The sequence below is a fragment of the Miscanthus floridulus genome, chromosome 13, assembly GCF_019320115.1.
Source record: "Miscanthus floridulus cultivar M001 chromosome 13, ASM1932011v1, whole genome shotgun sequence".
Lineage (NCBI taxonomy): Eukaryota > Viridiplantae > Streptophyta > Magnoliopsida > Poales > Poaceae > Miscanthus > Miscanthus floridulus.
This window is the reverse complement of record NC_089592.1, coordinates 15,338,487-15,362,419: the sequence shown is the minus strand read 5'-3', so window position 1 is coordinate 15,362,419 and position 23,933 is coordinate 15,338,487. Positions and strand designations below refer to the sequence as shown.

At 44.5% G+C, this 23,933-nt stretch overlaps 1 protein-coding gene and 1 pseudogene across 2 annotated transcripts; one reads left to right on the top strand and one right to left on the bottom strand.

Annotated features, from left to right (window-relative positions):
- Window positions 1–2,494: 2,494 nt before the first annotated feature.
- LOC136501496 (uncharacterized) lies at window positions 2,495–17,513 on the bottom strand (annotated as a pseudogene).
- Window positions 17,514–20,788: 3,275 nt separating this feature from the next.
- LOC136502308 (auxin-responsive protein IAA25-like) lies at window positions 20,789–22,479 on the top strand. Of its 2 annotated transcripts, XM_066497756.1 has the most exons (4): window positions 20,789–20,851; window positions 20,950–21,829; window positions 21,933–22,092; window positions 22,214–22,479. In XM_066497756.1, exons 2-4 carry the CDS (start codon window positions 21,397–21,399, stop codon window positions 22,275–22,277), a joined length of 657 nt encoding a protein of 218 aa, XP_066353853.1. In that variant the 5' UTR covers window positions 20,789–20,851; window positions 20,950–21,396; the 3' UTR covers window positions 22,278–22,479. The 2 variants fall into 2 exon arrangements, with proteins under 2 accessions (XP_066353853.1, XP_066353854.1); XM_066497757.1 differs by having other exon boundaries at window positions 20,830–21,829.
- Window positions 22,480–23,933: the final 1,454 nt, after the last annotated feature.

The window sequence follows — 23,933 nt, the reverse complement described above, 5'->3', positions numbered from 1 at the left end:
TAAAAAATCTAGTGTCCCTAAACTAGACAGCGGCAAGAGCTTGATCAAAAGTTGTGGACTTCAGGGCTCAGACAAGAGAAGAACAATATGTACATGGTGGAGTGACTGTGTTGACCGAGTCAAGACGGCGGACGTGCAAGTCGAGCGGAGGCTCTAGAAGACTTGGCGGCCGGGCGGTCGAGGACGGCGTTGACACGTGTCGAGGAGCGGGGGACGGGTATGGAGTAGATTTTTGTGTCGAGGCGAAGTCTTCTCCATACGAGTGGAGATTATAGTTTCATAAACACATTATCCAGTTATGCTCATACCTCAGTTGTTCTGAATTTGTAGCAGATTCTTTCTTTGCTCTGCATTTGCCATGGAAACAAATACATTGAAAGAATACTATAACTAGTAGTTTATATGTTGTTTTTTTTTCTTTTTTTATTATCAGGATCTTTGTGCTTCCTTCAACACTCAACTTTTAATCCATTTAATGTTTGGAGCTAGCATAACCAAGGAAAGATATCATCACATATGACAATGCATATATGATACTAGATTGACTTGAAAGTTTCACCAAATTATGTTTTATGGTTTGAATGGAAACCTGCCAGTGTTATCTTTCATTGTTTGAACGGCCACATGTCTTTCTTTTAATTAGCTATCAACTATTTGCTTGCACTATTTTCTTGATGTGACTTTCTCTTTTATGTTCAGTTACTCCCCAAACATCAAAGAAATCAAGATCTTGGACAGGAAGAAAGTCAGGAGAGCTAAGCTGTATTACCTGAGGGACAGGGTGAATGCACTTAAAAATGAGGCTTTCAACTTGTTTCTAGGATGTTTGCCCATGTGGATCAGCTTGGTTTCTGAACATGCAACAGTTGCAGTCTGAGAATCACATTGTTTGGTTCCATGTTTGAAAAGCCATAGCTTGTAGTTGTCAATTGTCATGCTTGGTTTCAAGCTGCAAGTGCTAGCTGCTAGCAGAATATGTTTTCTGACACAAAATTTAACAATGTGGATCCTCCCTCTTTGATTTGCAGCACTGTAAGCTCAGTGCAAAAAAATAACGTGCTTAGGTCTATTACTTCCCCAACCTTATTTAGGATGTGCGTTTGACATAAACAAGCTGGAATACTTTACTTATCAAAGTGAAACTATTATGAGGTGCTTTCTGCTGTCGAGGTTACAGGTTTTCTTTCCTCAAAATCGTCTAGTGTTTATCCATAGAAATATGTTGTTCTGAAGAATGGTCTATGCGTCTCTGTTTCTGTCCAGCTTGACCTGCTGTGAACAAGTGGTACAATATAAGCTCTATGGACACCCATTCATGGAACTGAACTTTGTTGGAGTTTTTATTTTATGGCTCAGCATGTGTGGTGCGAATTTTTTTATGGCCCATTATGTGTGGTGCGAATCTAAGTGATTGTCGGTGACAGGAATAATTACAATGTTTTGTTTATACATAAGAAAACATCTGTATATCGGACCTTATCACCCTCGTTTATACTGAAGCTCTTTGTTGGTGAAAGTGTCAAGCTAGGTGGACCATGCAACTATGGTTGCTGTTCTTTTAGCATGCAGCCACTGCAGGCAGCTGGCAATGAGGACCGACAACTAGTACAAGTTAGTTGTAATGAAAGGCAACCAGCTTCATCACCATCTGTATTGATGCACAATGTTTGACTTCAACAGAGTAGAACCACAAGCAGAGAGCATATAAATCAATCTCACACCACAAACTCGATCATAGATTATTGTAGCTTGATTAATGGTTCACCAATACAATACAATACAGCTGGCATATGTAGATGGATACATACATAGAAAGCAAAGCAATCCCATGAGCGCAGCCATCAAATCGCACAAGACAAGACAGGTGCGGTTTTATTACAAGCATCTGGTCTGATCCCTCACAATTCGCAAACGGGCTGGGCTGAGGTAGCAGACACACACAAACACACAATCATTTATCGTTCGGCAAGCTGAAACACAGTCTGTCACCCGCAGACATGCAGGCAGGTGGCTGCTGCCTCACACGGCCAGGCCTGCACGCGACACCGCCGTGCAGGCATCAGGCACCAACAAGCAGGCGTCTGGCCGTCTTTCTTTTTATTTCAAAACCAATGCAAACACACAGAAGAGGCCAATTCGGCTGGCCGGCCGTCATGGCAGGCAGGAGCAAACCTGAAGCCCCATACCTCCCTGGCCTTTCACACAACAAACAAACTGATCGATCAACAGGCAGGCAGGATCATCCATCACACGAACAGTAATCCACAGAGACGACCGACGGTAGCAGCAGCAGCAGATGCATGCTTTCTTCCATCACCTGTCGGCAGCAGAGTGAGTGATTGAGAAGCAAATTAAATCAATTCATAAGAGCAAGTAAGCTGTCTTATTATTATTAATTAACTGGGCTAGCTAGCTACAACAAGCCAACGACGACAGATAAATGCACTCAACACGTACGTAACCATAGGAACGTATGTAAAAAATATACTGATTATTACCTGAGCACGGTGCTCCTGAGCACGCGCCTCTTGTAGTAGCGCGAGTGCACCTGCGCCTCGTACAGGGAAGGGTGGTGGCCAGCGTCCCACTCCAGCGCGTCCCACACGTCCTCCTCGATCTCCACGGTCGGCCTCCTCTTTCCTGGCTCGTTGCGGCCCTTCAAGGCCGGCAGCCGGCGCAGGACTCCAGCATTCCCTGATCCTGATGGTCTCCAGCGCGGGCGCCAGCATCTCGGCGGCCTCGCATATCTGCTGCAGCGCTGGTAGGCCGTGCAGGTGGATGGTGGTCAGCTTCGGGAACTCGACGCTTGTATGCTGGTACTTCTCGTCAGCATCACCCGGTACGAAGACGTGTCTGAGTTGGCCGCAGCGGACGATGTGGATGGTCTCCAGGCTAGGGAAGGAGGGACGCTCACCCATCGCAAGTCCGAACTGGAGGCTTGGACAGCAGCGCAGGTGCAAGTGCCGCAGGCTTCTGAAGCGATAATCAGAATAGTAGATGACACCTTTGCTCCATACACAACGAGCCATCCGGAGATCCGATACCCAGATGGTCCCCAGCTTACCATAAAGATCCTCTGAGCCCGGAGGAAAGACGGCGTGCAAGCTGGGGCACCTCTCGACACGGCACCACCTGAGGGAACGCCAATATCTAGGCATAGCATTGCTGCAGGTCGAGACATCATGCACATGCAGGGATTTGGTATAATCTCCCATCAATGAAGCCAAATTATCACCAGATGGATCTGGCTCCACCTCACTCTGCACGCTACGACTTCCGTCACCAATCTCGATATGGCGATCCAATTGTCCCGCTGGGCCTTGCGGGAAGGCCTGCATCGGGGTTGGGCTATTACCAACCTTGGTAAAGATGTCACAATACATGTCTCTAGCAGCTATGTCATAGTGTCGTTGGTCATCAATGGATCCAGTCACCTTCTGCTTGTCTGTTGTTGCTTCAGGTTGAATAGTCTCCATGCATGTAGCTGAAGAGGTGATGCTGATGTTGAAATAACGTGCAAAAGCTATGGGAGCCCAAAGGGACCGAGCAAGCCTAGCATCCGCAATGATTGCGTGCACCTGCGGCTGGAAGGATTTCTGTTGAGCGCAAAGGGACAATGGCCGAGCACATCCAACTCTAGGCCGTGTGTCTATGCAGATCAACTCCAACTGCTTATATGAGCCCCATTTTATTGCACGAAGGTTCTCGCAGCCTAGCAGGAAGAGTCGCTTGAGCCTCGGAACATCCACCACCATAGCTCCAAAGTCAAGTACCTTGATCGCACATCCTGAGAGGTCCAGCTCCTCCAGGTTGGGAAGCCCACGCAAGAACAGATCCTCCAACAATGTGCAACTTTCTAGAGATATCTTGCAGGCTCTGGCATCCTTCTTATTATCTACAGCAGATGGACCCATTGGACGAGAACTCATTGGAGGTAGCTTGCCAGTTGATGTCCAATGGGATGCTGGTCCATAGCCATCAAAACTGAATGACCTTAGCAAGGAGTTGTGCAGCACAACATTCTCAAGCCCATCGCAACCATCTAGAATAAGCACTTGAAGTTTGCTTGCCTCTGATAGGCTTCCCTGTAGGCTTTTCATGTCACTATTACCAGACAAATCAAGTATTTCTAGCTGTTTCTTACCCACAAATGAGTTGTTGATGTCTAAGGATGTCGTCTCTTCCTGATGTGTAGGCTTGATTATCCGAAGTCTTTGAAGGCAAGGTAACCTTTTCTCTAATAATTGACCCGTATACTGCCAGCACCTAGCTCCTTCTATATTTAGTTCTGTGATATTAGCCATAAGACCTATATTTTCCTCAGATACACTGGTGCAGCAAGGGTTTTTGCTCCCGGTTGGGAAACCCCTTTAGTCCCGGTTTCCCAACCGGGAGCACCAATCCGGGACTAAAGGTACCCTCCTTTAATCCCGGCTTGGCGCCCGGGACTAAAGGGGGACCTTTAGTCCCGGTTGGAAACACCAACCGGGACTAAATGGGAGTCTCCAGGGTTGGCGTTCAACGCCACGCGGCAGGACTTTTAGTCCCGGTAACATCAACCGGGACTAAAGGTCCCTCTTTTTTTTTTCCTTTTTCTGGTTTCTATTTTTGGTTTCTTTTTTCATTTAATGATTAGTTAGTTTTGATATTAAAATATATTTTTGAATACGCTGCTAATAGTAATATATAATAGTAATATATATGTGTACTTCGCACGCGTAAGTTTTCGTTCGAACTTTGTACATAAATAACAAACGAATATACGCGTCCTTACTTTGTACACCATACTCTATATATATTACAAATGTTTGATATATAAATTGTTTAGGTCCTTAGGAATTCACTCCTCCAGATTTGGATTCCACGTTTCGTTCGGGTCATTGTAGAACTCGCCGTTGGGGTTGATGACCTGGTCATTGAAAAATCCTGCTATAGTCTCTCGAATTGCTTTAAGTTGGTCAAGTCGTATGACTCTTTTCCTCAACCATTCAGTCTTCAATAAAAGTTAAAGGAAAAAGTATTAATATATATATATATATATATATATATATATATATATATATATATATATATATATATATATGTGTGTGTGTGTGTGTGTATTGCTCATGTAATTACTTATACAAATGAGTGCAATAAAGAAATTATAAATATACGATCGAAATAATATGAAGGAAAAAGTATTTATATACGTACTTTGAGACGCTCTTCAGGAGTTCTCTTTGAGTACACCATGATGAACTCGCAAACATAGTATCCGCAGTAGTTGTTACCCTGCTCCTGCCTTAGAACCCACTTTTACGAAAAAAAAATCAATTAGGGTGAATTGAAATCATCATATGGTGTTAATTGAATATAAATATGTAGTTATAGTACTTACTTTGTGTGCGATTACATCCAATGGCTCTTTGCAATGTTTCATTTTTTGTTCCTCAATTAACCTTTTCTAAACCCTTCTCCCAATAAAATAAAAAAATAATTTAACCTTTAATAATTGTTGAGAGATCGGCGTCATTATTTATATTTATATATATATATATATATATATTGTTATAGAGAAACTAAATTAATTACCCTTGTATAATATCTATCATGTCTTGATACTCCGTTTGTGATTTTCTCAACGAGTCTAAGATTTTCAATCTACTATTGGCCATATCGATGACCATTAATATCCAGTGATTGCTGCATAAACATATATATATATATATATATATATATATGTGTGTGTGTGTGTGTGTGTGTGTGTGTGTGTGTGAGAGAGAGAGAGAGGTAACTAGCTAGTAAGGAAATATTGATGTCCCATATATATGATCGACATTAATTACTTATAATAACACTCACTTGAAGTTGTAGGGGAAGAGTATCTCCTTCTTGTCGCGTTGGTTCACTAAGAAATTCATGAGATTTCTCTCAGGTTCTGGCTTATAATCCTTCGGGGGTTAGGGTGTTTGAATACGACATACGGATCAACGAACCCAACATCATTATCCTTTCTCTTTCTAAGTTCTGTCATCTCATATCTGCATACATGAAAATAGTGAATATATATTGTGAATATATAATAAAGAAATTGTGAATATAGTAGAAAATAATCACACTTACAGACAATAGCAGCTAACGAGACTTTTGTCGAGAGAGTCCAGGTGGCATAGTTGGTGTAATTCTGGAAGCTCGACATAGATAATGTCATTGCCACGGAAGTAATGGTGGTTTCTAATTCTGACAGAAATATAGATTTGTCCCGTAGCAGACGCCGACATATACCACTCGTTTAGCAGGTACATTTGCGTACCCAGTTCATCTAATTTCTCTGGGTTGTATGGACTCTGGCCTGCTACAAACTTCTTGTAAGGATCCACTTCCGGAGCAGATGGTCCTTCAGCGAGCACTTGGGCAAGGTTCAAACCAGTGTCGTGATAAAACTGAAGCAACGACTCATAGCCGCCTACCTCCTCCATTAAGTTTAAGTTTGAACCATATTCGTTAGGAACGACAAGGGGGGGGGGATTGATTGTTGCGATTGTTGTCCGAGTTGTGCAACACCTTTCCCTACTGTCTTCTTTTTTTGCGCCGCCTCATATGACTTGGTGAGAGAGCGGTCATAGTCCGATATCGGTTGTTTCGCGGCGCTCTTAAGAGAATCCTGTTTTTTTGTTCCACCTTCTTTCTTAGCTGATCCGGAGGTAGGTAGAAGTATGATTTCTCCGGGTTGTCCCTCGCTCGTTGTGCCTGTTTTACACCTTCAAAGAAATCATGCACATCTTTTTGTACTGCATCCTTTAATTCCTGATCACTTTTCTCATAAGATAGTTTTTGGGGAACTGGATGAGTACTTGCTTTCTGCTTCTTTGCCGACGGGCGGGGCAACGGCTTCGTTTGCGGGGCGAACCTCTTAGGGGCTGGCTTCCTTGGAGGCGGGGGAGGCGTTGGAGACCGCCTTGGAGGCAGTGCAGACTTTGGAGGCGGTGGAGGCGTTGGAGACCTCGGCGGAGGAGTTGGAGATGGTGGGGATGCAGCAGTGCCTTCAAAGGCGTCATCATTGCCCTGAGCACTATGATGGTCGGGAGAAGCAACAACTGGACTTAGGTTGGCGGAGGCTCTGCTTTGTGAGTACAAAAAATAATGAGATATAAGTAAATGCTTATTATTAGTCATGCCCATAGAAAATTATCAAAAAAATGTTTTGTTAACTTTTGTCCGCACCTAATGTCTGCTGGCGGTGGAGCAGACGCCCCAGGGATAATGATGTAGCGCTTGCGCCATAGTATATATGCCTTCTCTGCTTCTCATAGAGTCTTCTCTCCATCACCTCCAGGAATGTCAAGAACTAGATCCTCATAACCTTTGCTCACTTGGTCCACTGCAACCCTAGCATATCCAGGTTGTATTGGTGCCCCATGGATTCTTGGTGTCTTGGTAGGGTCTGGAGGAGTAAAAACACCGATAGCGACCTTGATTGTGTCATTCCCCCTTGGAACATGTAGCCCAATTGATGTCATTGGAATAGTGACATCATCCACGGGGAAGCGTAGCGCTGCGTCATCTTGCTTTGGCAGCTCAGTGGAAGCGCAGCTGCTTTTCAACTGACCATGAGGGCTAATATTAACATTCATTCCTGGCTCTGATGCCTGCCTCTGAGCACTCATTGCTATCTGCACTTGCTTTCTGATTTCTTCCTGCATTCTTGCTTCCATTGCTTTTTCTCGCTCCTTTGCTTCAAGCACCATTTCCTCCAACACTGCCACCCGCGCTGCTTGCTCCTCCTTGCTTCTCTGGCGGCTTTGGTAGGTTTCCCTGTCATCAGGAAAACCATGAACCCATGGAGTGTTGTGTCCTAAGCCTCTGGTTCGGCCAGTGTGTTCAGCAGCCCGATGGCATATGTCAGCTCATCCTTCTCTCTATTGGGTTTGAACGCACCAATCTCTTTGGCTTCTATAGCAAAAGCCAATCGGCGTGCTGCTGTTTCGAGTTTTGGCCCATACACTGCTCGACCGATCTGTGGGTCGAGTCTTCCCCCATGACCGAAAAACCAATTCTTCGAGCGTAGGGGCCACTTGGCGGATTCTGGTTCGATCCCCTTGGCAATAATGTCCGCTTCCATTTTTTGCCACTTCGAAATGGCAGTATCGTAGCCACCTGATCCCATGTCATGGTGGTATACCTTTTTTCGGGCATTCTCTTGGTTCCTTCTCACCCGTGCCTCACCCTCTTCTGATGTCTTGTACTGTACGAAAGCATTCTAATAGGCCCTCTATTTTGAGATCAGGCCCTTAGCAGTAACCCAATTCGGCGTTTCGTTCTTCTTGATGTATGTGTTGTATAGGTATTTCTTCCAAGTCTGGAATTGTGTGGCCATCTTCTTCATAGCCCACGATCGAACTAGCTCCTTCAATTCATCATCGTTGATATCATCATAATCATCCGCTTGCAACGTGAAATGGGCAAGGATATCATTCCAGAGCAAATTCTTGTCAACATCAGGGACAAAACTAACATCAGGCTCGTTGATCTTTTTCTTCCATTCACGGATACTGATCGGAATTCTGTCCCTTACAAGGTACCCACAGTGTTCCACGAATTTCCTTTTATGTGGACCAAGTGGTTCGCCTGTCTCGATCTTGAATTCCGATATTATGTACCGGCCCACCAGTGGTTTCTTCGGTCCTCGAACATTTTTGCTCTTCGCCGTTGTGGTCACCGATCCAGAGGGCTACATATAAAAAAATAATAAATAAATATCTTTTGTACACAGAAATATATATAATATTCCACATATAATATATATTTAGTATATATACCTCGCCTGTATTTTCTTGCAAAACATTTTCTTGCTCATTTTCAAGAGCTAGATATTGACTTCCGTCATCAACATCCTGCGCATCACCTCCAGCAATAATATTCATCATTTCTTCATCCATGTTGTCTCCCGGGGCAGCCATATCTAACAAATTTAACAAAATCTAAGTCACATATATAAACAAGTCATATATATAAACAATTCATATATGTAAACAAGTCATATATGTACAATTCGCCCTAGCGAGAACGACGATTCGCCATAGCTAGAACGACAATTCGCCCTAGCGAGAAGGAAAAATCGCCCTAGCGAGAACGACGAATTCGCCCTAGCGAGAACGACGATTCGCCCTAGCGAGAAGGGCGAATCGTCGTTCTCGCTGGGCGAATTCGTCGTTCTCGCTAGGGCGAATCATCGTTCTCGCTAGGGTGAATCGTCGTTCTCGCTAGGACGAATCGCGGCGTACGTTGCTACGCTTATACAACACAACGGGGCGGCGTTGCTCCGCATATACAACAACAGGGCGGCGTTGCTCCGCATATACAACAACGGGGCGGCGTTGCTCCGCAGTTACAACATACACTGCATACACATAAGTCATATACCATACACACAATGCAAGTCATATACCGTGTGCTCGGCGGTGAGCTTCGGTGGGCGTCGGAGCGGTGATGGCCGACGTTGAGGGTCGGCGTAGGGTCGGCGGCGTAGGGTCAGCGTAGGGCCGTCGATCCGGGGCGGCGTGTTGGTGTGGCGTAGGGTCGGGGCGCCGGTGGGGGTCGGGGGCCGGCGTGAGGTGGAGGAGGGGCGCCGGTGGGCGCGAGGTCGAGGAGGGGCGCCGATGGCTGAGCGGTGGGTTTCGGGGGCCAGCGTCGGGGCGCCGGTGGGCCGAGCCGGTGGGGGTCGGGGGCCGATGCGAGGTGGAGGAGGGGCGCCGGTGGGCGCGAGGTCGAGGAGGGGCGCCGGGGCACCGATGGCCGAGCGATGGGGGTCGGGGGCCGGCGTCGGGGCGCCGGTGGGCCGAGCCGGAGGGTGTCGGGGGCAGGCGCGAGGTCGAGGAGGGGCGCCGGTGTCGTCGAGGTGGGCCGCGTCGGCGAGGTGGCGTGCGGGCGAGGTGCGGCGTCGGCGTCGGCGGCGGTAGACTTAGGGCAGTGGGGAGGAGGAAGAAGAGGGGCCGAGCAGGCGCTTATATAGGTGGAGAACCTTTAGTCCCGGGCTCAACCACTAGCCGGGACTAAAGGTCCTTTAGTCCTGGGCGTTCATAGGGCCCGGGACTAAAGGTGGAGAACCTTTAGTCCCGGGCTCAACCACCAGCCGGGACTAAAGGTCCTTTAGTCCCGGGCGTTAACAGGGCCCGGGACTAAAGGTGTTTTGGCGGGCAACAAACATGCAGTTTCACTGCCCGCCAATTCATTAGGATTTTATTTTGCTTTATTAAATACAATTGATAAAATGTTTGTTAAATGCACAGAAAATTAAATACAAGGCATAAAAATGTTTTAAAAAAATATAGATTCTATTTTGCTTTATTGTACACAGCAAAATTCTATGACCTAAAGTTTTAATTTTTTTAACAAGTTTTAAAACATAATATTGTGTTTAAATTACTATTTCGATAATGCAAAAATATAATGTTTAATTAAATTTAGAAAAACTCTTGTGTTTCAACTGGAAATTTGTTTTCACATCATTTGAACGTGACATTATCCCACCATCAAACATAAATTTGTTTTCACATCATTTCAACGCGACATAATCCCAACATCAAACATAAATTTGTTTTCACATCGTTTCAACGTGACATAACCCCACATTCAAACATAAATTCACAATTATTACATAATATCTCAAATACACACTATTGAACATCAATATATATATATCAAGCGGGCACAGTAGTGAACTTCTTCTTGACGTATGTCCCTTGGTTATGATCGCACCGTAACCATGGAGTGTCCTCATCGTTTAGCTGGATGCTAGGGTCTTTGTTCACTGTGAAGGGTGAAATTCGGTCATCCTTTTCATAATCTTCTAACATGTCTGACTTGTCTTCGATTCCGACGATGTTTCTTTTTCCTGAAAGAACTATGTGGCGCTTTGGCTCATCATTGATTGGGTGGTTGTCGTTTTTCCCTCTCTTCGGTTTTGTAGACATATCCTTGACATAGAACACCTGAGTCACATCCTTCGCAAGGACAAACGGTTCGCCTTTGTACCCAATATTGTTGAGATCCACTGTTGTCATTCCATACTGGTTGTCGACTACTACGCCGCCTCCATTCGTCTTTACCCACTGGCACTTGAACAAAGGTACCTTAAAATGAGATGCATAGTCCAGTTCCCATATCTCCTCTATGCGGCCATAATATGTTTGCTTGTTCCCACTAGGGTCGGTGGCATCTATGCGGACACCACTGTTCTGGTTGGTGCTCCTTTTATCTTGTGCTACTGTGTAAAATGTATTCCCATTTATCTCGTACCCTTTGTATGTGAGGATATGCCACGATGGCTGTCTAGCCAACAAATACAACTCCTCATCAATACTCTCATCACCCTGACATTCTTTTCGCAACCAGTTGCTGAAAGTTTCCATGTGCTGACGCATAATCCATGCTTCAGACTTCCCTGAGAACTCAGATCAGAGGAGGTTCTTGTGTGTCTCGATATACGGATCTACCAAGGCGGAGTTCTGTAGAACTGTGTAGTGTGCTTTATTGAAATAATCATCACCCTTACCAATATATGTTTTCTTCCCTAGTGTCCCCTTTCCACTTAGTCTCCCCTCGTGTCGCGATTCAGGAACACCAATCGGGTTAATATCGGGAATGAAGTCAACACAGAACTCAATGACCTCCTCTGTTCCGTAGCCCTTGACGATGCTTCCTTCTGGCTGAGCACGGTTATGAACATATTTTTTCAGGACTCCCATAAACCTCTCAAAGGGGAACATGTTGTGTAGGAACACAGGACCGAGAATAGTAATCTCCTTGACCAGATGAACTAGGAGGTGTGTCATGATATCAAAGAAGGAAGGAGGGAACACCAACTCAAAGCTGACAAGACATTGAACCACATCGTTCTATAGTTTCGCTAGATCCGTTGGATCGATTGCCTTATGAGAAATTGCATTGAGGAATGCACATAGCTTCACAGTGGCTAGACGTACATTTGGCGGTAGAATTCCTCTTAATGCAACTGAAAGCAATTGAGTCATGAGCACGTGGCAGTCATGGGACTTTAAGTGTCCAAATTTCTTCTCTGGCACATTTATTATACCCTTTATATTCGAGGAGAATCCAGACGGTACCTTAATGCTATCTAGGCATTCAAACAAGCTATCCTTCTCTTCTTTGCTAAGAGTGTAGCTGGCAGGACTTAAGTACTGGCGTCCATCATCTGTCTTCTCTGGATGCAGGTTGTCTCGTTCTTTCAAACACCGCAGGTCCTGTCATGCTTCAATTGTGTCCTTAGGCTTCCCATACATGCCCATGAAGCCTAGCAGGTTCACACAAAGATTCTTCGTCAGGTGCATCACGTCGATCGCGCTGCGGACCTCTAGGACTTGCCAATAGGGTAGCTCCCAAAATATGGACTTCTTCTTCCACATGGGTGCATGACCGTTGGCGTCCTTCGAAACAGGTTGGCTACCAGGTCCCTTTCCAAATATTACTTTCACATCATTGACCATATCGAGGACGTCCTCACCAGTTCGGTTGCGAGGCTTGGTCTGGTGGTTTGCCTTACCTTTAAAATGCTTGCCTTTCTTTCTTACGGGGTGATTTGCAGGAAGAAATCATCGATGCCCAAGGTACACGACCTTGCGACACTTTTTCAAGAATATACCTTTCATGTCACCGAAACAGTGCGTGCATGCATTATATCCCTTGTTTGATTGTCCTGAAAGATTACTTAGAGCTGGCCAATCATTGATTGTTACGAACAACAATGCTCGCAGGTCAAAGTGCTCCTGCTTGTGCTCATCCCACACGCGTACACCTGGCTTATTCCACAAAAGTAGAAGTTCTTCAACTAGTGGCCTCAGGTACACATCGATGTCGTTGCCAGGTTGCTTTGGGCCTTGGATGAGCACCGGCATCATAATAAACTTACGCTTCATGCATAACCAGGGAGGAAGGTTGTAGATACATAGAGTAATAGGCCAAGTGCTGTGACTACTGCTCTACTCCCCGAAAGGATTCATACCATCCGTACTTAAAGCAAACCTTAAGTTTCTTGCGTCACTTGCAAACTCGGAGAATTCTCTATCGATTGCTCTCCACTAGGACCCATCAGCAGGGTGTCTCAACATATTGTCTACCTTACGGTCTTCTTTGTGCCATCGCAACAACTTTGCATGGTCTCTGTTTCTAAAAAGACGTTTCAAGCGTGGTATTATAGGAGCATACCACATAACCTTGGTAGGGATTTTCTTCTTGGGACGTTCGCCCTCAACATCACCAGGGTCATCTCGCCTGATCTTATACCGCGACGCGTGACATACAGGGCATGCATCCAACTTCTCGTACTCCATGCCACGGTAGAGGATGCAGTCATTAGGGCATGCATGTATCTTCTGGATTTCTAATCCTAAAGGGCAGACTACCTGTTTTGCTTCGTACGTAGTGCTGGGCAATTCGTTATCCTTCAGAAGCATCTTCTTTTGGATTTTTAGCAACTCCGCGAATCCCTTGTCAGATACACCATTCTTTGCCTTCCATTGCAGCAATTCCAATGTGGTACCTAACTTTTTCTGCCCCGCATCACAAGTTGGGTATAGCAATTTCTTGTGATCCTCTAGCATGCGGTCGAACTTGATCTTCTCCTTTTCACTTTCGCATTCTCTTTGTGCGTCACGAATGGCCTGACCAAGATCGTCAGCGGGCTCCTCCTCTGCCCCCGCCTCTTCTTCAGTGGGTTTCTCCTTTGCCCCCACCTCTTCTTCAGCTTCCCCCATTGCAGTATCATTGAAGGCACCATATTCAGCAAAAATGTCATCATCGCCCCATTGTTCTTCTTCACCTTCTTCCATTAAAACTCCGGTTTCTTCATGCTTCGTCCAACAAATATAGTTTGCCATGAAACCTGACTTGAACAAGTGTGAATGAAGAGTCTTTGAGTTAGCATATTCCATCGTATTCTTACATACGGCACATGGGCAGCACATGAAACCATCGCGTTTGTTTGCCTCGGCCGCACGTAACAAAGAATGCACGCCGTCCATGAACTCTTGTGAGCGACGATCAGCATTGTACATCCAATGCCGACTCATCTGTATTACATGACATAAATACCGTATTAAAACCTAGAACATAATTAGTTAACTATACAACATGCATACCACCACAAAAGCTATAAATTTAAGAAAGCCTCGCTACAATGTAGACAATCCCAACTACCACTATAAACACTAAAGCTAAAATGCACTTCAGCAGAACAAGGATTTCGCGACCAATCTCAACTAAAACAAACAGATCTCCCGTTTGTTCAACATCTTTGGGCTTCTTTGGCTGGATCACTGCATCATTAGCCACCATATCTGCCTGTTGTGCAAGATATTTTTGCACGAGTTCAACATATTCTTCCTCCCAGTAGAAGCCTGAACATCCAGTGCCATCCCACTGAAATTAAAACATAAATTAGAACTTTAATCACAACCATCATGAAAATAGGTATAAACTAACCATAGTCATTAAATACGATAAAATAACTCACATTGCGATCCGGACACTTGTAGAAAATGCGACCCTTGTTCGGACCCTCCTTCTTCACTAGGTACTCCATCACAATCTTCGTCTCATCACAACACTTGCCGCATGCAATGAGTGGGAGGCCCGGCCTAAGTCGCTTTGGGAACCCATGAGAGGCCGAGGACCCGGAAGCAGTTGCCATCTACTCTCTATACTCATTTTTTAATACACTATAAATTTCTCATTTTATAATCAAATAAAATTAAAAAAAACTCTAAAATTCTCTATATCTCTAAACAATGAAGTATGCTATGCATGCTACAAATGAACGGTGAATACTAGTTTTTAATAGCTACTTTAACCTTCCTTAATGTAAATATGCAAACTTTAAGTGATTTTGAGCTCAAATTGCTTACAAATGAAAAAAACCACAATAAAGAACCATATATATATAATTATATATAGTGAACAAAATGAGATAAGACAATGATGAAACATGAGAGTTTGAAGTTGGTAACCTTTAGAACCGAAGAATCGACGGAGGAATCGAAGAAATCGACGGAGAATCGAAGAAGAATGGATGGAAGAGCGAGAACACTGAGCTCTCGGGCGGGCTCGGGGAGGAAGAAGCCGGCCGGTATATAGGGTGGACCTTTAGTCCCGGTTGGTGGACCCGACCGGGACTAAAGGTATGTTTTCAGCCACGGGCCACGCCACCAGCCGGGACAAGAGATTTACTCCCGGTTGGATCCACCAACCGGGAGTAAAGGTCGACCTTTAGTCCCGGTTGGTGTATCCAACCAGGACTAAAGGTCCCCTGCCACAATGACCTGGCGCAGGAGCCGTTGGGCAAGGGACCTTTAGTTCCGGTTGGATCCACCAACCGGGACTAAAGGTCTCTCTAGTCTCGGGCGCAAAAAATGCCGGGACTAGAGCCTGATTTGGCCCTTGGATCAAAGGTCTGTTCTCTACTAGTGATAAGATCTCACCCTAGTCTGTGTACCGCAGGTCAAGCACCCACAGGCTTTGCAGAAATGCCCACTTGGTGATATAGTCCCGTCCTTCAGGATCACTACTTGTATTATTATTCTGATGTGTGCAGTTGCCCAGCCCAAGAAATCTTAATTTATTGCAGTGGAGGAAAGGAGGGGATACAAAACTGAAGGCACAACATGAGAGAACCAGCACACCAAGTTTGTTGCACTGTTTAAACAAGGTATTTGGTAACCTAGGTGCACTCACAGTCTTGTCAAATGATAGGAAGATTGATGATGTCGTTGCCAGTATAGTTTGCATGTTGTCATTAAGCATCTTATTCTTTGAGGTGACAGAAATCCAATGGTAAGGCCTCTTTTTATATTTATCAACACTGCCATCATCTTCATCTTCATCTTCAACTAGCAGATGAGAAGACTCTGAATGTTCCGTCATCTTATCAAACGCCATACCAAGCAGGGAATCATCACCATTAAAATTTATTTCTGAATCCAACGTATTGACAATTTCCCTTGTTTTGTCCCCTTTTTGAATGATCCCATCACATATCCAGAAGTTGGGAGCATGAGCTGCCCACTCCAATCCAATGGTGTTGTGAGATTTGCGACGCAGGAAAAAACCATAGCAACAACAATCTATGACCATTGTTAAGTCAATGTCCCGCAGAAATGGATAACGAGCAGCTATGTTGGCAGCCTCTTCACGAAACATTGCATTAAGCTGTGAGTCTGATAAGTACTCAGGCATAGTCTGATAAGTCCAAATGAAGAGGCCTGTGTGTCTTAAATTCTCTGCTAGTCTCGGAATGCTATGGAACTCATGCATAGTCACAAACCTTCTTCCAAATGTCCATATTATCATGCCGACATACTCTAGAATACCAAATTCGGTTAGGGAAACCTCATCAGTACTTCCATTGAAGAAAATCATCATAAATCTACTTTCCCTTAGGGTTTGGTCAATCATTGCTGAAACTTGTCGTATCACATCCCTAGATCCATGATCCACTCCGTTGAAGTCATCCTCCTCATCTTGCTCCTCAAACATGGCCATGGTCTTCCGGTCAAGTTTCAGCTGCTCTGCAATTTTTCTCTGCATCACCCTTTTACTCTCCCACCTTGAGCAATCAATGTAAATGGTTCTGCCAAAGCATAATTTTGGAGGAGGAGACTTCATAGATGGAATTGCTTGTGCTATGGATCTAAGAACCGCGGTTGCCCCAAAGCCATTCCACCCATCAAAGTAGATTATGTTGTTCTTGAGGTTCCCCTGAATAAGATTCAGTATTTCCTCTCTTGCGGCAACGACATCTCTTGCTTTGACGATCCACTGGAACATGGGGACAGCTAGCTAGTTAAGATCCGCTCGGCATTTATATAAGGAATTTGGTAAAGAAAACAAAGTAGCTAGGAAATTGATATATATATATGCATAATTATTTAAAACATGAGAGTAGCTAGGGGGTACCTTCGTTACTGGTGCCATGGTGAAACTCCTCTGCTAGTGTACAAGAGGAACAAATTATATATCTCAACAGGGAGTAGACGCGCAGACGACGGTTATCGTTGGATCAACCGTATTAATCAGGTAGCATATCTGATCATCGAAAGAAGACCTATCCGATCCCCAACGTGTAGTGCATTTGATTCCCTGTGTGCACGCCTGTCGTCAGTGAGTCGATCAGTGCCAGTAGTAGGGATGAGTAAGAATTAATTAATGTACACACACACACACACATATATACACACACACACACACACACACACCGTACCTTCAGTTTCTGCGGAAGAGGAACAAGGGAGATGAAGATGCTTGGACGAGATGAATGAATTGAACGATCCAATGCTTGGACGCTTGACGAAGCAGGGAGATCGATCGATTCGAGAGGCAGGGTACCGACTCGATCGTTTTAAAAGAAAAGAAAGCAAATGGATAATTTTTTTTGAATGCAAAAACAATTTAGTTTCTGCGGAAGAGGAGAGGAGAGGAAGATGATGGAGAGTGAGTTGGTGGATCGATATGACGGACACACCAACGGAAGAAGCCGATGGAATTGGAATAATGAAGTAGCGAGCCAGCTGTTGCCGTGTACGTCGTTCTGGCTACGCTAGTCCTTTCGACCCAACAAGCAGGCAACAAAAAGCAAAAGCAAAAGCAAAAGCACACGCACAAGCCAGCAGATCCCTTGCTTGCTTGCATTAGCATTGTTCGTTGCAGCATCTGATCTACTATATGCATGGACGCTGCTTTTCTTCTTTGTTGCATTGGGAGACCGCCTTATTTGTCTTTCCTGCAAAGCTTGGCATTGCTTTTTATTTTCTTCCCATTCTCATCTCACAAGATACATGCATCGTGGTGCTGATGAAGTGATGATTCTTTCAGCCTTTTGCTTCTTTTGTTTTGTTTTGTTTTACCCCCTCTCCTTTTTAAAAGAAGGGTTAATTAGATTGATGCCATTACGACTTTCACTTTTAAAAGAAGGGTTAATTAGATTGATGCCATTACGACTTTCGCTAAGGGAGGTACACCACTACAGTATATCTATTTCGAACCATGTCATTACAATGTGTTCTCTATCCAATATATGCCACCAGCCGTGCCTATGCCACACGACGACGGCCGGTCCCGCGGAGCAGATGCACGCATGTATCCCTTTAATTTGAAACATTGAGCCTACTTTGATTTGGTAGACTTTAATCATCATTATCAATAATAGCCATCGGATCTCTTCTATTTTCTAAAAAAATTACCCGCCTATGCCATTTTGAAAAAAATCATAAAATAACTCCCTAAATTTGCGTCTAACTATCAACTTCTGCTATTATGAAAAGAAAATAACACCTAAATTTGTATATACTAGATTACACGCATATGCTTTTATGAAATAAAATACAAAGTAACTCTAAATTTACATATAAATTAGTACCTATGCCATTATGATAGATAAAGCAAATTAGCCCAAAATATGGTTTTGAATTACCCGTATTTTCCATTATTATAAAAGATGAAAGTGACTTTAATTTCTATCTACATTACCTACATCCCCGCCATTATAAAAAATAATTTAAAACATCACAAATCAACGTCTGAATACCAACATAAGCTATTAAAAAAACAATTTAATAACAATAAAGTATGCTATATGTTTTTCTATATTACATGTTTCTGCAACTATTAAATTTAAAGTAACCTTAAATTCTATGTTCCACCATGTAGGCTGAGTAAATTGCATATATTAGAATAAATATTTATTTAGTTTATTAAACATGAAATGCTCTTAACAAACCACGTACCAATAATACTAACATTCACTTTAAAGTCTATTAATATTCCATGATAACAAATTTGTAAGCTTTAACTTTAGATAAATTTATACATTTTTATTGAAACATTGTGGCATATAAATGTTTGTAATTTAATTTAATTTAATCACTCTATGTTTTTATAAAATAATACTACTACACATCAATTCTTTGATAGTTGATTTTTGAAGCCATTGTAGTAACTAAGAGTGTACTCTAGAACATTCTGTATATTAATAAAATACAAAACAAAAAACTAAATAAAAAAATATCGTAAGCAGTACACTTTCAACTTTCAACTTAACATGTGGATAAAAGAAATTACAACAACTAACAAGACCAAAAGTCAAAGGCCAAAATATAGTTTCATGACGTCATAAAGGGGTACAACAAGAGTTGATATAATTTAAGCTTATATTTTAACTAAACACATATTAAAGACCTACAGTCATGCAATGTAAAAAACAACAATACATATCTTAATATTACTAACTAGAGAAAACCAACGGACCTCCACATTAATCCTCACAAGATGCATTTGAAAAAGGATAGATTCTGAAAATTTTCATAATAATCAGAAAATTCTGACCATTAATTTAGTTGACTCTAGTCGACACAACACAAAGAATCATAGCAATTAATCTATTTAGTTTTCCAAAAGAAATTACCCATTGCTTACATTATGAAAAAACATAGATAACCACACATAAATCTAAATGTGAACTACTAACATCTGCCATATTGAAAGATAATTTAAATAACACCTAGAATTATTTTAGATTACCCACCACTATTATTATGAAAGGTAACACTACTACACAAAATCTTTTGCGCATCGTTTGCAAATGGGGCTCAGAGGCGGGCGGGCTGGTTGCCCGCCTCCGTTATTGGGTGGCCGGACGGCCAGCCCAGCGACCGCCTCAGTTAATCCATGATTAACCGAGGTGGTTGCCTTACGACATCCGTCTCCGTTAATGGATTAACCGAGGCGGACACCGTAAGACAAACGCCACGGTTAATCGATTATTTTCGGAGGCGGCCGTTATAAGCGTTAAGGGCGGGCCTGGTGCAAGCGGTAGAGTCTTACCGTCTGTGACCGGAAGGTCCTGGGTTCGAGTCGCGGTCTCCTCGTATTGCACAGGCGAGGGTAAGGCTTGCCACTGACATCCTTCCCCAGACCCCGCACAGAGCGGGAGCTCTCTGCACTGGTTACGCCGTTATAAGCGTTCAGTGGTTGTGGCTGGTGCTGGATCAATAGATGTTGTACATGATGCCCCATGTGCATAGAAGTTGGCTTGTCCGAAAGCTCTAGAGCCCTAGAGGTAGCCTCAACAAATGGCATGATAAGTATCATCATTGAAACATATTGTTCTTCTCTTGTCTGAGCCCTGAAGTCCACAGCTTTTGATCAAGCTCGTGCCGCTGTCTAGTTTAGGGACACTAGATTTTTTATGAGTCTCAATTTCATTTTTACTGATGCGGTATTTGTACCCCATGATTGTAATTGGTGTGCTCATGAGATTGCACACCAGTATCTGTATGGGGACCTAGGTGAGCATATTTGGCTTGACCTCCTCCAAAACTTTGTACCAGCACCTGCACTACATGATACTGATGCATCGGTGGTGATTGATTAATAGTCAAAGGACATGATTTTGAAAAAAAAAGGCAGCCTGTGTTTACATGAAGAATCCATTATTTTGCTTTCCCTTTTCTGGTGTGCGCCAAATCTGGTGATGTGTAATGACAAGCTAAATGACCTGATATCTCTAATATTGTAATAACATTGTTTATTTTTGTCAGCTTCAAGCTAGAGGACTGCTGAGTTATAGTGTCTGAAAATAAATATAATTTGATCGCAAAATTCTTCTGAAGTCATGTTGGCAATAATGGCATGGCCTGCCACGTATAATATGGAGCCTTCCATCCTTGATCTTCAAAGTTGTAGTGTTGTTTTCTTCAAAGTTCTCTTCCAAGCCGGTGGTGGGAGCCGACGGGAAGACGAAGACAGTGGTGAGGCTCCGCTCAACAGGATTGACATCAAGAGAGATGAGCCTGCCGGCCTTGTACGCGCATGCCCGCCTCGGTTAATCCGCGCCTATATAAGTGCAGCGTTCTCACCCCTGATTTTTCTAAGTCTCCACTCGCCTCTCTCACCCCGAAGGACTGCCGGATTTCTGCACCGCCGCCGCCGTCATCCACCGAGTGGAGATTGTGCTCGCGGACCTCCGTCGTGCGCCAAGTTCCGTGCCGAGGAGTTCTCCTCTCTTCTCCGCATGGAACCCTAGCGGCTTCCGTTGTGGTGTCTTGTTTGTCGAACCCTAGCCACCGCCGCCATCACCGTCTGTCGATTTTGTGCTCGCCGTCGCTGTCACCCAAGCCAAGGAGATCCGGCGCGTGCCCCGTCTTCGTGCCCGCGCCCCGCCTCTTCGTCCCCCACACCAAGGAGATCCTCCCCACAGTGGTGGGAGCCGACGGGAAGACGAAGACAGTGGTGAGGCTCCGCTCAACAGGATTGACATTGAGAGAGATGAGCTTGATAGAGTAGCTTTTTTTTTTTGTATTCTTGGTCACTAACCTTTCAGGTGAAGAAGAATAAAATGGCTGCAAGATGCAGGGAAGTCGTGTCCTGATGAGCAGCCTTGAGCTCAGGCTGGGCATCTCTTCAGACAATGGCGCTCGCGGCTGTGGCAGTGGCGGTGATCCATGGCTTGGTGTTGGAGTGCACCCATGGAGCCTTGCTGCCCGGCAAGCAGAGAAGGTAGCCCTGGAGCAAGACCACCAGCGGCCTCCGCAGCAGCTGGTGGGATGGCCACCGGTGGGCGCGTTCCGCAGGAGCCACCTGCAGGCAGGCACGAAGGCCGTGGAGGAACCGACGAGCAAGGTGAAGTCCGGCGGCGAGAGCCCGGCGCCGGCAGCCACCATGTTTGTGAAGGTCAACATGGAGGGCTGCGCCGTCGGGAGGAAGGTGGACCTGCAGGCTCACCGCGGGTACGCGTCGCTGTCGCGCGCACTGCAGGCCATGTTCCATGGCTTCCTGTCAGGTCAGGGCAGAGCACGCACCCCTCGTCTTGCTTTGGGCATGTCTCGATCACCATGAGATGTGAATGTGATGGATGGATGTTGTGTGTTGTCCTGCCTTTTCAGATGGTCAGTGGAGGATCGCTGGGAGAGAGGATGACGACGACGACGATGAGCAGCCGGAGCCGACGCAGAAGGGGGCCAATAAGAGCAACAAGAAGGTGTACATCCTTCTGTACGAGGACAACGAGGGCGACCGGATGCTCGTCGGCGACGTGCCGTGGGAGTAAGTTGTCGTCGTTCCTGTTCTTTTGCACGTACGCTCGTAGAGGTGTGTTAGTTGAGGTCGTCGTCGATCGATGCTGAGCTTTGTTTGGACCATGGTCCATGGATGATGGATGTTGCAGGCTGTTCATGGCTTCGGTGAAGAGGCTCTACATCGCACAGGACCCCAGGAAGACGAAGAACTAGCTAAGCTAGCTAGGGCCTAGGAGAGACGTTGCTAGCTGCCTTATTTATTATTTCTAATCTACATAGCTCGAAGCAGATAGCAACAGTGTATGCTAGTGTTTAACTACCTTCCCCTCTTCAATTATGTAATCCTGTCCAGCATCAATTCATATACAGCGCGTAGTAGGCATCTCTAATCCAATATTAATATATAGGAAGTTTTGCTTAATGTCTCAGACTTTGGTGAATTATTAATCAATTAGATAATGATGATGAGTTATTGATGGTTCTAAATGAAACCGGCCGCGTTGTCATAAAACCTATCCAGGTTAGACTCGATTATGAGCCACCCAACCCAACCAACTAGTTCGGAAAAAACCGACCTGACCTGCCAGCATATCAGGTTGGGTTTGAGTCATGATTTTCGACCAGTGACCTAACCTAACCCGTAATAACCTGAAATAAAGTAGAAAATCATAAGAAATAGCTCGGCCTGCCCTGGCCCGCCGGTGCATCGGATTAGCACTACTACTGTAAACTTAACCGAGGCGGGCATAATAGATTAATGGAGGCGGGCAAACCATCCGCCTCCAACAAAAGGTAACGGTTAATACGGCCTTAACGGAGGCGGTTGGTCTGACCGCCTCCGTTAATTTATTAACCGAGACGGTTGCCATAATGAAACCACCTCGGTTAATACCTATTAACCGAGACGGTTACTCTAAGGCGCCCGCCTCCGTTAACTTATTAACCGAGGCGGGTGAATAAAGTCGTCTGCCTCCGTTAAAGCATTAACGGAGGCGGTTGTTATTAACTGCCCGCCTCCGTTAATGATTTTCCAGATAAAAAAAATACTTTTTCGAAATTGAATTTGAATTTGAATTACGCAAATTAAACATAGACAACAAAGCAGAAAATACGCATATAGAGGACAAACATATATTACATTCATTCGTGTGTCGTCCTTATCGTACCACGAACCGAACCAAACGTTAAGTTGTTACATATATTACATGCATGTCTTCCTTATCGTACCACAAACATATATCACATTCATACATGCAACTAAGATCACCGCTTATTTAATCAAAACATGTTCGGCAACTTGTAATCCCTCATGTCTAGCATGGTGCTCCAGTTTCTAATCTTTTCGTACTTCTCCGCGGTCGCTAACTCTCTCTCCTGGTTGAAGAACGGTCGCCCAACATGCACGCAGGAGTCCATGAGAAACTTACATATGTCTGCTACTGTTTGATCCGTTTTCTTATGGTCGAACTTCTCCTTCCGCCACCAACCTTTTGATTTCTTGAGCTGCCGCCAGGTTTCGTTGAATTTGCTGCACGCTCTGAGATACTCGCAAACATACTATCCACGTAATACTGTTCCAGGTGGTTGTTTGGCGCACTGCATGATATATAACACACAATCATTACAACATATAGAGAGCATGCACAATGTAATAGCACTTACGACTTTTGATACGTACCAGGAAATCTCGCCTGATTTTCAGTGTTGTGCCATTCTTCTTCTTCTTGCACAGCCGATCAGTCTCCAACTCCCAACAGGGAGTGGTCGGCCGAGCCAACCATTCTCCAACAATGGAGAAATGGGAGCAGCAGATTATGTCTTACAATTCTTCCCCTAATCCTGCTGCTAACTCGATGCCTTGACCTCATC